Raw genomic sequence first — 13,707 nt, 5'->3', positions numbered from 1 at the left:
CACATCTTCCTTATCCATTCATCAGTTGAGGGACATTTGGGCTCTTTCCATAATTTGGCTATTGTTGATACTGTTGCTATAAACATTGGGGTACATGTGTCCCTATGAAACAGCACTCCCGTATCCTTTGGATAAATTCCTAGTAGTACTATTGTTGGGTCGTAGGGTAATTCTATTTTTAATTTTTTGAGGAAACTCCACACTGTTTTCCAGAGTGGCTGCACCAGTTTGCATTCCCACCGACAGTACAAGAGGGCTCCCCTTTCTCTACATCCTTGCCAACATCTGTTGATACTAATTTTAGCCACTCTGACCTGTGTGAGATGGTATCTCAATGTGGTTTTGATTTGTATTTCCCTGATGATGAGTGATTTTGAGCATCTCTTCATGTATCTGTTAGACATCTGGATGTCTTCTTTGGAAAAATACCTATTCATGTCTTCTGCCCATTTCTTCACTGGAATATTTGTTTTTTGGGTGCTGAGTTTGTTAAGTTCTTTTTATATTTTGGATACTAGCCCTTTCTCTGATATGTCATTTGCAAATATCTTCTCCCATTCCATTGGCTGCCTTTTAGTTTTGTTGTTTCCTTTGCTGTGTAGAAGCTTTTTATCATGATGAGGTCCCAATTGTTCATTTTTGCCTTTGTTTCCCTTGCCTTCAGAGACGTGTTGTGTAAGAAGTTGCTGGGGCCGAGGTCATAGAGGTTGTTGGCTGTTTTCTCCTCTAGAATTTTGATGGTTTCCTGCGTCACATTTAGGTCTTTCATCCATTTTGAATTTATTTTTGTGTATGGTGTAAGAAAGTGGTCCATCTTCATTCTTCTGCATATTGCTGTCCAGTTCTCCCAGCACCATTTGCTAAAGACACTGTCTTTTTTCCATTGGATACTCAGAAAGAGAGAATCTTTTTTTTTTTTTAACATTTATTCATTTTTGAGAGACAGAGCATGAACGTGGGAAGGGCAGAGAAAGAGGGAGACACAGAATCTGAAGGAGGCGCCAGGCTCTGAACTGTTAGCACAGAGCCTGACACAGGGCTCAAACCCATGAAGAGTGAGACCATGACCTAGGCCGAAGTCGGACACTTAACCGACTGAGCCAACAAGGCACCTGTCAGAAAGAGAGAATCTTAAGAAGGCTCCACGCTCAGCGCGTGTTGCAGGGCTTGATCCCACAACCCTGGATCATGACCTGGGCCAAAATCAAGAGTTGGATGCTCAACCAATTGAGCCATCCAGGTGTCCCTCATTGTTTTGGTTTTTTATTTTACTTTTCTTCTTGGAGCATGGATACACACAGGCTAATTAACTGTGTTACTGCAACCTTATCTCCATGGCTCCGGTTTACTTGATTGCACGAGGGAAGGCAACACAATCATGAGTCACCCAGTTCAACCAGTACTTGCTTTTTAAAGTTTCAAAGCCAGGGTGCCTGGGTGGCTCAGTTGGTTAACCATTCAACTTCAGCTCAGGTCATGATCTCTCTCACGGCGTGTGAGTTCGAGCACTGCATCAGGCTCTGTGGTGACAGCTCAGAGCCTAGAGCCTGCTTCAGATTCTGTCTCTGTTTCTCTGTACCCCTCCCCCATTCACACACTGTCTCTCTCTCTCAAATATAAATAAACATTAAAAAAATAATAATAAAGTTTCAAAGCTATGTCCTTTCTAACACTGTTTTAACAAGCTTTCAGCAACAGAGGCCAAAGCCTTCAACCCAGAAGCTTTAGCTCAAACACCCCTTCCTGATAACATTCCTCACAGAGGGTCATTTCAGCCCATAACAGGACCCCATCTTACCCACGTGACACATACATTTGCTTGAAAACTACTTGGGGCTAGTGATGGAGACTGCAGAGCTAAGAAAGTCTTTTGGCTTTTCATTTGCAAGAGAGGATGAGTTTCTTTCTCAGAGTGTGCTGCAGCCAGACGTAGTACCTCTCCTTAGCAGACACTTTGCTGTTCCAATCATACACACTGCTGTTGAGTTCAATGTGGAGTTCCAAGAGTGGGCGTCTTCTGGAGGGAATGAGAAAGGCAAAAATTAATGCCATGCAAATATCAAAGAGGAGACAGATTGTCATTTGGGTGAAATGAGGCAACAGATGTGAAAGTGCTTGAAATTGTTCCTTTCTAAATGCTCTACAAGCTGCTTAGTGAGTGATCCAGACCAGCCTGCAACACTCTGGCCCAATGACCCTCACCCAAGAGGCAACCGAGTCATATTCTGGGGACACTCCAGTCAGATGATAACCTAGCTGGACCATCTATGCAAATGGAGGACAGATGTAAAAGACCATGGATACTGCTGGTCCATGAAGTGTCTACCTTGGAAGGCTGAGTCATCCCTACTACCGCCTACTCCTTGCTGCTGAGCCACTACTGAGAGGGCTGGGGAGTCACAGGCGATGAGATGTATTCCTGAGGTCCCCAGAGATACAACAGAATGCATTTCACACATGGCTCAGGAACATGATTCTAAACTGTAAGGAGGGAACAGCTGAAAAAGGACTGTTAATCTTACATGGAAGTATAGTGGGGCTTCATTCAGCTTAAATGAAAACCAGATCACCAAGGTTTCCCTTAGAAAAGTATTCTTGCCAATAAACATCAGAAACGTCTGTGTAACAAAGACTTGCAAACCTGAAGAGTCAGGTACCATTTTTCACCTATCAAACTGTCAAAATGGGGAAATTAAAAAAAATGCAGTGTCAGGCAGAGCTCGGGGACATGGGCGCTCTCATGCAAAGCAGGTTTAACTGTCCGAGACGACAATCTGATAAAATGCATCCAAACCTTTAAAAATGCATGTTGTTGGACATAGTAATTCTTCTTCTGGGTATTTTCCTCAAGAAAACAGTAAATATAAGCACAAACACTGAACTACAAAGATATCGAAAACTTTTTTTTATGAAAGCGAAACACCTTCCAACGCCTGAAAATTGGTCAAGTAACTTATGCCATGATCATAATGTGGATGGATGGCTCCACAGACATTAAAATGATGCTTACAGGGGCACCTGGGTGACTCAGTTAAGTGTCTGACTTCGGCTCAGGTCATGATCTCATGGTTTGTGACTTCAAGCCCTGTGTCGGGCTCTGTTCTGACATCTCAGAGCCTGGAACCTGCTTCAGATTCTGCGTCTCCCTCTCTCTCTGTCCCTCCCCTGCTCGTGCTCTCTCTCTCTGTCTGTCTCTCTCTCTCAAAAATAAACATTTTTTTAAAGTTTAAAATGATGCTTAGAAATGTAACTAGTGACATGTAAAACTGTATGTGATATAGTGTTACACCAAGTAGAAGCAGGTTACAAAGTAATAGCAGATAGCGATTTCATTTTGGTTTAAAAAACATATTTATATACGATTGTGTGGGTATCGAAAAAGATCTGGAAGGCAATACACCAAGACTTGGCTAACAGAGATTGGTTCTAATAAGCAGGATTATAACTATTGGTTATGTTCTGCTTTAAGCATTTATATTTCATTGTTTTTTTTAAAACAAGGAGTATGTACTGCTTTTGTAATTAAAAAAAAAAAATTAAAAATTTCTTTATTTTGAAGAACAATATCCAAACTACAAGCTGACTAACAAGTGACCTCCTGAAGCACAAAGGCAGGTCATAAAATGTGCATCCTTCCCAAGGCAACCCCAACAAGGAATGAAAAATCCTTTTCTCCCTGAAGAGAAGGGCATCAAATATGGCACAGTGGTAATCTCCATCTCTCCATCTTGGCAGCAAGAAAACAAACAAGTGGTCTGGGCATGGGCCACGGCCTGAGTGGCTCACCTTTCTTGCCACAGTTTCTGGGAAAGGCACTTCAGGTACAACGACGGTGAGCTGGAGGACCGTTCCAACAGGGACACGTCTGCTGTGCACAGGCTCCAGAGGAAGTCAGCTTCTCGATGGATGGTACAGGGTGCAGGCTGCCTGGCCTTGGACTCCACATTGTTCACTGCTGGCCCATCCACCTCCAGGAAGCTGCTGCTGTCCAGTTGGCCCTCTGACACCACATAGTTCTGAATAAAAAAGAGCTTTGGCTTCCCTAAGAGAGAAGGGCATGCATCTCCCATGAACATCCTCCTGATATGATCCAAAGGGAACCCTGGCTGTGTCTGATCCACGCCAAACACGCTGTGGGAGCCACCTCGGCTCACCAGGACACACACAAAGCTGTCGTAGTCTTGGTGTTGGGGCATGCAGGCAACTTGGCGAAGAATCTGTTTTATACTCTCCACATGCAGGTACAAAAAATACTGGACTTCATAGCCCAAGGAAGTAAAAGTGTCCCGAAGAAACTCTGGATAAAATAAACACACATGGAAAACAACACTAAGGTTAGAAAAGTTTAAGAGGTACTGGGTAGCAGTCCTAAGCACAGTCTGATCTCCGCTACTTCTCCATTTCTGCTCTTATGCCATATTTTGAGGTTGTGAAGGACCTGAGCATGGGTCAGGAGAGAATCAACCTGAAACACACGACATTCATGTCCCCGATTCTCACTTACAATCTGTCCCCTATTATGATCTGTCCCCTGCCTGAAGCTACTATCACATCTGGTCACGGGCACAGACTGGGCCCACTTCTAGTCTGATGCAACCAAGGCGGGGTACAAAACTTTTTCTCTTCAAAACAAAGTTGGGGATTTTTCAAAAGGCTCTTTCTTAAAATAACACCCAAGTATGTAGGAATGGATGCATTTGCAGAGCACAGATCCAAATCTAGATCAAAAATGATGGCATGGGTCACGAGTTCCCACCTTCCCATGGGCTGTGGGCTGATACAGAGGCCCACAACTACATCTAAGTTGTGACCATTTCCAGACTCCCCAGTTCCTCTTAGACCTGCCTCCCAGTGTAACCTCTAACTGAGCAGTGGGAGTCCTTAGCCAAGATTCCCTTCATTGCCCTCAAAGATTCTTCTCCCAATCTCAAGAAACAAGAAAAATCCCAAATACAAAATCTAACAGCACACCTAAAGGAAACAGAAGCAGAACAGCAAGGACACCCCAAACCCAGCAGAAGAAGAGAAATAATAAAGATCAGAGCAGAAATAAACAATATAGATTCTAAAAAAACTGTAGAGCAGATCAATGAAACGAAGAGCTGGTTTTTTGAAAAAAAATAAACAAAATTGATAAACCTCTAGCCAGGCTTCTCAAAAAGAAAAGGGAGATGACCCAAATAGACAAAATAATGAATGAAAATGGAATTATTACAACCAATTCCTCAGAAATACAAGCAATTATCAGGGAATATTATAAAATAATTATACGCCAACAAACTGGACAAGCTGGAAGAAATGGACAAATTCCTAAGCAACCACACACTTCCAAAACTCAAACAGGAAGAAATAGAAAACTTGAACAGACACATAACCAGTGAAGAAATTGAATCAGTTATCAAAAATCTCCCAAAAACTAAGAGTCCAGGACCAGATGGCTTCCCTGGGGAATTCTACCAGACATTTAAAGCAGAGATAATACCTATCCTTCTCAAGCTGTTCCAAAAAATAGAAAGGGAAGGAAAACTTCCAGACTCATTCTGTGAAGCCAGCATTACTTTGATTCCTAAACCATACAGAGACCCAGTAAAAAAAGAGAACTACAGGCCAATATACCTGATGACTATGGATGCAAAAATTCTCAACAAGATACCAGCAAATCGAATTCAACAGCATATAAAAAGAATTATTCACCATGATCAAGTGGGATTCATTCCTGGGATGCAGGGCTGGTTCAACATTCGCAAATCAATCAATGTGATACATCACATTAATAAGAAAAAGATAAGAACCATATGATCCTGTCAATCGACACAGAAAAAGCATTTGACAAAATTCAGCAACCTTTCTAAATAAAAACCCTGAAGAAAGTCGGGATAGAAGGAACATACTTAAACATCATAAAAGCCATTTATGAAAATCCCACAGCTAATATCATCTCCAATGGGGAAAAACTGAGAGCTTTCCCCTGAGATCAGGAACACGACAGGGATGTCCCCTCTCACCGCTGTTGTTTAATATCGTGTTGAAAGTTCTAGCATCAGCAATCAGACAACAAAAGGAAATCAAAGGCATCAAAATTGGCAAAGATGAAGTTAAGCTTTCACTTTTTGCAGATGACATGATACTATACATGGAAAACCCGACAGACTCCACAAAAAGTCTGCTAGAACTGATACATGAATTCAGCAAAGTTGCAGGATACAAAATCAATGTACAGAAATCAATTACATTCTTATACACTAATAATGAAGCAACAGAAAGACAAATAAAGAAACCGATCCCATTCACAATTGCACCAAGAATCATAAAATACCTAGGAATAAACCTAACCAAAGATGTAAAAGACCTGTATGCTGAAAACTATAGAAAGCTTATGAAGGAAATTGAAGAAGATACAAAGAAATGGAAAAACATTCCGTGCTCATGGATTGGAAGAATAAAAATTGTCAAAATGTCAATACTACCCAAAGCAATCTACACATTCAATGCAATCGCACTCAAAATTGCACCAGCATTTTTCTTGAAGCTAGAACAAGCACTCCTAAAATTTGTATGGAACCACAAAAGGCCCTGAATAGCCAAAGTAATTTTGAAGAAGAAGACCAAAGCGGGAGGCATCACAATCCCAGACTTTCGCCTCTACTACAAAGCTGTAATCATTAAGACAGCATGGTATTGGCACAAAAACAGACACAAAGACCAATGGAATAGAATAGAGACTCCAGAATTGGACCCACAAAAGTATGTCCAACTAATCTTTGACAAAGCAGGAAAGAATATCCAATGGAAAAAAGACAGTCTCTTTAACAAATGGTGCTGGGAGAACTAACTGGACAGCAACATGCAGAAGGATGAAACTAGACCACTTTCTCACACCATTCACAAAAATAAACTCAAAATGGATAAAGGACCTGAATGTGAGACAGGAAACCATCAAAACCCTAGAGGAGAAAGCAGGAAAAGACCTCTCCGACCTCAGCTGCAGCAATTTCTTACTTGACACATCTCCAAAGGCAAGGGAATTAAAAGCAAAAATGAACTACTGGGACCTCATCAAGATAAAAAGTTTCTGCACTGCAAAGGAAACAACCAACAAAACTAAAAGGCAACCAATAGAATGGGAAAAGATATTTGCAAATGACATATCAGACAAAGGGCTAGTATCCAAAATCTATAAAGAACTCACCAAACTCCACACCCGAAAAACAAATAATCCAGTGAAGAATTGGGCACAAAACATGAATAGACACTTCTCTAAAGAAGACATCCAGATGGCCAACAGGCACATGAAAAGATGCTCAACGTCACTCCTCATCAGGGAAATACAAATCAAAACCACACTCAGATACCACCTCATGTCAGTCAGAGTGGCTAAAATGAACAAATCAGGAGACTATAGATGCTGGAGAGGATGTGGAGAAACGGGAACCCTCTTGCACTGTTGGTGGGAATGCAAACTGGTGCAGCCGCTCTGGAAAACAGTGTGGAGGTTCCCCAAAAAATTTAAAATAGATCTACCCTATGACCTAATAACACTGCTAGGAATTTACCCAAGGGATACAGGAGTCCTGATGCATAGGGGCACTTGTACTCCAATGTTTATAGCAGCACTTTCAACAATAGCCAAATGATGGAAAGAGCCTAAATGTTCATCAACTGATGAGTGGACAAAGAAATTATGGTTTATATACACAATGGAATACTATGTGGCAATGAGAAAGAATGAAATATGGCCCTTTGTAGCAACATGGATGGAACTAGAGAGTGTGATGCTAAGTGAAATAAGTCATACAGAGAAAGACAGATACCATATGTTTTCACTCTTATACAGATGGATCCTGAGAGACTTAACAGAAGACCATGGGGGAGGGGAAGGAAAAAAAAAAGTTAGAGAGGGAGGGAGCCAAACCATAAGAGACTCTTAAAAACTGAAAACAATCTGAGGGTTGATGGGGGGTGGTAGGGAGCGGAAAGTGGGGATGGGTATTGAGGAGGGCACCTGTTGGGATGAGCACCGAGTATTGTATGGAAACCAATTTGACAATAAATTTCATATTAAAAAAGAAAAGATTCTTCTCCTAGTTTCCGGGAATCCTGGATTGACTTTGCCTGAAGAAGCAGTGTAAGGCAGTGGAAAAGTCAGACTTTATGTCAGACAAGGCTGCCTTCCTTCTAACACTGACCTTACCACATGATGGTGGCATGAGCTTAAAGAAGTGGGTCTCCTTAGCTTTAAATGGAAATGATGATACCTATCCTGTGAGCATGCTATGAGGATTAAATGAGGTAATACATATAAAGCTCCTGGTGCTCAAGAGTAATGAGTTCCTATTACCTTTAAAATATATATATATTTTATCCATCTTTTTGAAGTTTCTATAGCCTTGGAACCGTAGAAATCTTCCCCAGTCCATTTCTTTCCCATCTGCCCAGTTTGCCCTCATCAGAAAAATAAATACAGTCTCTTGATTTTTTATATCTTTCTAACAGCGAAGAGAGACATCTTTCTCTTCCTCATTAAGAAATGCCACATCCTTTTGAGCCACGCATTAAGTTTCTGTTCCTTGTCTGAAGGATGCCTCCACTTCTTAGTTCATCTGCAGAGCAGAAAAACTGTTCTGCCCTAAGCTAAACAGACGTCTCCCAATTCAGATACTTTTACTCTTAGCCAACTTTTTGGGATTTCTTTCCATGTCTCATGACTGTGTACCCACCTCTCTTCGTCCCCTGGGGTGTGGTCTTCCAGAAGTCTACCACTGCATTCACCCCAAACCAAACAACATAACAGTAATTAGAACAGATAAAACTTCTACCAAGGAACAAAAGCCCCCACCTCATACCAGTGTAGGCATCACAGAAAGGGCATGTAAGTCATTCCCCTGAAATCACCATATAACAGTTTTCCACAAATTCTCAACTCTCTATATTAAATGGGAACAATATGAAGTCTGAATAGTCACAAATAATTCAGAGACTCACAGCTTCAACCAATAGTTTCAACCTTCTTGCCCTGAAAATTTTACCAACACTAATAAACTACAAAAGTGAAAGTTAGCTATCACATTTTGTCTTCTGGCTTCTCAGCAGGAAATAGGGAGAGAAAGGTAAGAAAAGAAACATAGCCTTGAGTAAACAAAAAACTGGAATAACTAGCCAACAGGCAAATAAAAGCTGGCTTGGGTGCTCTGAGTTTAATTCACCCAGCCTGTGGTACCTGGATATGTTCACATTGGGTCTAGTGGGACTTTCTACTCAGGAGAGCTGGGTTTAATTGTGGCCCCACATCTACCAGATATGGCAGTTTTAAATGTGTCCACAAATTTTTTGACACTCCTTCCTTAAAAAGAGTGTAATTACCCTCCCCTTGAATGTGGGCCACACTTGGTAACTTATTTCTAGTGACTGTGGCTAAAGGGATACTATATGACTTCCAAACCTAGATCATAAAAAAATGCAATTTCTACCTGACTCTTTCCCTCTTTTGAACAGCTCACTCTGGAGGAAGCCAACTAACCTGTCATTAGAACACTCAAACAGTTCCGTGCAGAAGCCCACATGAAGAAATAAGGGCTGCACCAACTTCCCAGCCACAGGAGGGAGCCACCTGGGAGGATTCTCCAATCCCAATCAAGCCTTGGGATGACCCCAGCTGAAATCTGACCACCATCTACCAAGAGACTCTGGGCCCGAGCAACCCAGCTAAGCTACCCCTAAACTCCTGCTCCACAAAAGCTGTGACAGATATATAAATAAATGAATATTGTTGTTTTAAGCCACTAAATTTGGAGTGATTATTATTTGATAATAATACATTATTTGATAAATAATTCACCAGGTAAGTCAGGAAATGATAATAACCATTAATTAAAGATGTAGTTAGGCTATGTACTTGTATGTCTGGCCCACAGATAAGGGTAAAAACAACAAAACTATAATGGAGAGATATAAGAGAGGTGCTAATCTCCTTAAAACCCTATGATAAATAAATATTGTGATGGAAATGAAGGACACGATACACAGGTTACCGATAACCTATGAAATAGCTCACTCATCCCCACGAGATCTCACTGTGGTAGAAAAAGTCCACCAGCACTGCCCCCTGGCCTTCACCTCAGCAGATGTAGGCAAGCTTTCCATACACAGTACTGCGCTCAGGTTGGAACACAGGACTAAACAATGTGAGAATCCAGCCTAGGAACCCAGTTCCATCACTACTGTTTTATTCCAGTCGTCTATTGAGGACTCACAGGTCATGGAGTATTCTTTCCTCCAGGGGGCAGAAGCAAACAGGGAAAACCAGACTCAAAGCTCTTGTTTACTTAGACTGACTCACTTCCCTCAAAACCCAATCTTCACTGTAAAGATTTCCTCCCTTATCAAAGTCCTTGAAAGAAAGCCATAGTCTCATAGATGCTGGAGAGGATGTGGAGAAACGGGAACCCTCTTGCACTGTTGGTGGGAACGCAAACTGGTGCAGCCGCTCTGGAAAACAGTGTGGAGGTTCCCCAAAAAATTTAAAATAGATCTACCCTATGACCCACCAATAGCACTGCTAGGAATTTACCCAAGGGATACAGGAGTCCTGATGAATAGGGGCACTTGTACTCCAATGTTTATAGCAGCACTTTCAACAATAGCCAAATGATGGAAAGAGCCTAAATGTTCATCAACTGATGAATGGACAAAGAAATTGTGGTTTATATACACAATGGAATACTATGTGGCAATGAGAAAGAATGAAATATGGCCCTTTGTAGCAACATGGATGGAACTGGAGAGTGTGATGCTAAGTGAAATAAGTCATACAGAGAAAGACAGATACCATATGTTTTCACTCTTATATAGATGGATCCTGAGAGACTTAACAGAAGACCATGGGGGAGGGGAAGGAAAAAAAAAAAAGTTAGAGAGGGAGGGAGCCAAACCATAAGAGACTCTTAAAAGCTGAGAATAAACTGAGGGTTGATGGGGGGGGTGGGAGGGAGGGGAAAGTGGGTGATGGGTATTGAGGAGGGCACCTGTTGGGATGAGCACTGGGTGTTATATGGAAACCAATTTGACAATAAATGTCATAATAAAAAAAAAAAAGAAAGAAAGAAAGGCATAGTCTCTTTTTCCATGCTGGTGTGCAAGGGTCAGGGACAGAGCAAGGGCTGTCCCGTGCCTTAGATCTCTTTCCTTTTTCTGAGTTCCCTGTAGGCTCTGGCTAGAGCAGTGGCTGTCACATAGCACTGAGCAGGCAGCTGCACAGGAACAGGGAAAGAGGAAGCAGTCTTGGAAACACAAGATGTGAGTTTAAGTTCTGGCTCCTCCACCTACTGGGTTAGTCCCATTTTTCACAGTAGCTGCCTTGTCATGTCCCTCAAATAGGGGAAGAAAAACTTGGGTGCTGAGTTTGGGAAATACAACCTTAGTGATGGCAGAAGTCCCACTTCTCCTTCCACCCACCCTGGAAACCCCAGTACTGACCCAACCCTGTATCTGTAACACTTCCACTGTTCTTGAGAAATCAACTGCCCCAAATGGTGAGCTAGGGGTCAGCACCACTCACATGTTTGGGGGCTATTGAGATAAAATTCAAAAAATGAAATACAGTCGAAAGTCATGACCCCATTCATTTATAATTTGTTTTCATCAAAAACGAGTTCACATTGGGCACCTGGCTGGTTCAGTTAGTAGCACATGCAACTCTTAATCTAGGGCCATGAATTCAAGCCCCATCTGGGGTGTAGAGATTACTTAAAAATAAAATCTTAAAAATATATACTATAAAATAAGACAAGGGGCGCCTGGGTGGCACAGTCGGTTAAGCGTCCGACTTCAGCCAGGTCACCATCTCGCGGTCCGTGAGTTCGAGCCCCGCGTCAGGCTCTGGGTTGATGGCTCAGAGCCTGGAGCCTGTTTCCGATTCTGTGTCTCCCTCTCTCTCTGACCCTCCCCTGTTCATGCTCTGTCTCTCTCTCTCCCAAAAATAAATAAACATTGAAAAAAAAAATTAAAAAAAAAAAAGACAAAATATTAAAAATATATAAAACAAAATGAGTTCACATTAATCTTGACACAACCTATGAAAAGAAGTCCATTAAATAAACGTATGGAATAACTAAGAAAGAGGGAGCACTTCCTTCATCAGTCTATTTACCATTATGTAGTGAGCACCTTGAATAAGCCCAGTTCTTTCTTTTCTTAATTTTTTTTTAACATTTATTTATTTTTGAGAGACAGAGAGAGACAGAGCATGAGCAGGGGAGGGGCAGAGAGAGAGGGAGACACAGAATCCGAAGCAGGCTCCAGGCTCCGAGCTGTCAGCACAGAGCCTGATGTGGGGCTTGAACTCACAAACTGCGAGTTCATGACCTGAGCCGAAGTCGGACTCTTAACCGACTGAGCCACCCAGGCATCCCAGCCCAGTTCTAATTACTCACAAATGGAATACAAGTTGGGCAGGCTATTCTTAGTGAGAAGGGGAGTTCTGAGATCAACTACAAATGTGAGATGCAACATTGGTTAAGACTTAAATAAGTTTCTTTACAGGAGGACTGCTCAGAGCCTTTAAGGCCAGTATGCAAATCCCCAAAGGAGGAACAAATTATTCACCATTTCTCAAATTCTTTTGACCCCAAAAGTCATGTTTTAGACAGTTCCTCTTCCCTATGTGTCAGAAATACATTGTGAAATACAGATTGAAGCACCTGTCCTTCAAGAAGCCTATAATCTAGTTGGGGAAGCAAAGCTTATAAATATGCACAAAACAATGGTTGACATGTCACACGTACAGTGGGATTTTAGGTAAAACACACGGTCAGAGAAGGGACTGTCAGTGCAGTCTGAGACACCTGGAGATGAGATTGTGGTAAAAGTACAATTTAAGCTGGAAGAACAAGTGAAATAGGAGGTCCCCCAGATAGGGGATGATGACGAACAAAGACAGAATGAGTGAGTGAGTGAGGAAGTGAGTGGCAGAGGCAGCCTTGGATAAATCTGACTTTTCATTTGTTTCCATAGACCAATCAAGGGGTTTCGCTGGACAATCTATATTCACTCAAAATTATAAACTACTTGTTAAATGTCTTCTTTTTAAGTACAAATGATTACTAGTAATTCCTTCTGGACTAGCTTTTCGTAGCAGAAAACAATATCAATAATAAGCCTGTGTATTGCATGTCAAAGAAGCTTCTGTAGTACCTCAGGCAGCCTCAAAGTACTCTACTCTTCCACGTATTTGCAACTCCTTATCCACAATGCCAAAGCCCCAAAAGCTCTGAAAGCCTTCAGTTCTTTTCCCTGATTCATTTTGTGGCAAAACCTTTCCTGAACTGATGAGAGGCTATTGAGAGTCTTTATTCCCCTTAGTGTGAATATCCATTCATTTTGCTGTAGAAATACTAACGTATACAATTATGGGGTACTGCCCTGGACCCCCCTGGAGTGTTCTATGAATTACAGCATCTATACTTTGTCATCTTTCTAAACTCTTGGATCTTCCAAATCCTGAAATACAAAGGTCTCCAATAAGGGATTGTGGACCTATAATTCTTATTTATATCCTAGATTTAAAGGGGAATTTTATTTGTGATACTAGGTTTCCAAATGAAGGTCTGCTTACCTCTGCTCTCAGAGATAAGAATGTCCAGAAGAAAAAGGACGCCACCACAGACTTCCTGGTCTCTTGCCCCTAGGAGGAGGCTATCTTTAATAACATAT

The 13,707-nt window shown here is 41.7% G+C and overlaps 1 protein-coding gene across 12 annotated transcripts in view; it reads right to left on the bottom strand.

Moving 5' to 3' along the window:
• Positions 1-615: 615 nt before the first annotated feature.
• CFLAR (CASP8 and FADD like apoptosis regulator) overlaps positions 616-13,707 on the bottom strand; it is a 78,257-nt gene continuing 65,165 nt past the window's right edge. For 9 of the 12 annotated variants that reach the window (XM_045480706.1, XM_045480712.1, XM_045480710.1 and 6 more), the window contains 2 exons: positions 3,787-4,297; positions 616-2,017 (listed from right to left, as the gene is read on the bottom strand). In XM_045480706.1, coding sequence (XP_045336662.1) covers positions 1,879-2,017; positions 3,787-4,297 — 650 coding nt within the window. In that variant the 3' untranslated portion in view covers positions 616-1,878. The remainder of the gene's footprint in view (positions 2,018-3,786; positions 4,298-13,707) is intronic. The other 3 variants (XM_045480715.1, XM_045480714.1, XM_045480717.1) reach the window with 1 other exon arrangement.

This window comes from Leopardus geoffroyi, chromosome C1 (genome assembly GCF_018350155.1).
Source record: "Leopardus geoffroyi isolate Oge1 chromosome C1, O.geoffroyi_Oge1_pat1.0, whole genome shotgun sequence".
In the NCBI taxonomy this organism is placed as follows: Eukaryota; Metazoa; Chordata; class Mammalia; order Carnivora; family Felidae; genus Leopardus; species Leopardus geoffroyi.
Note: the sequence above shows the minus strand (reverse complement) of the source record. Positions and strands in the feature narration are given on the sequence as shown.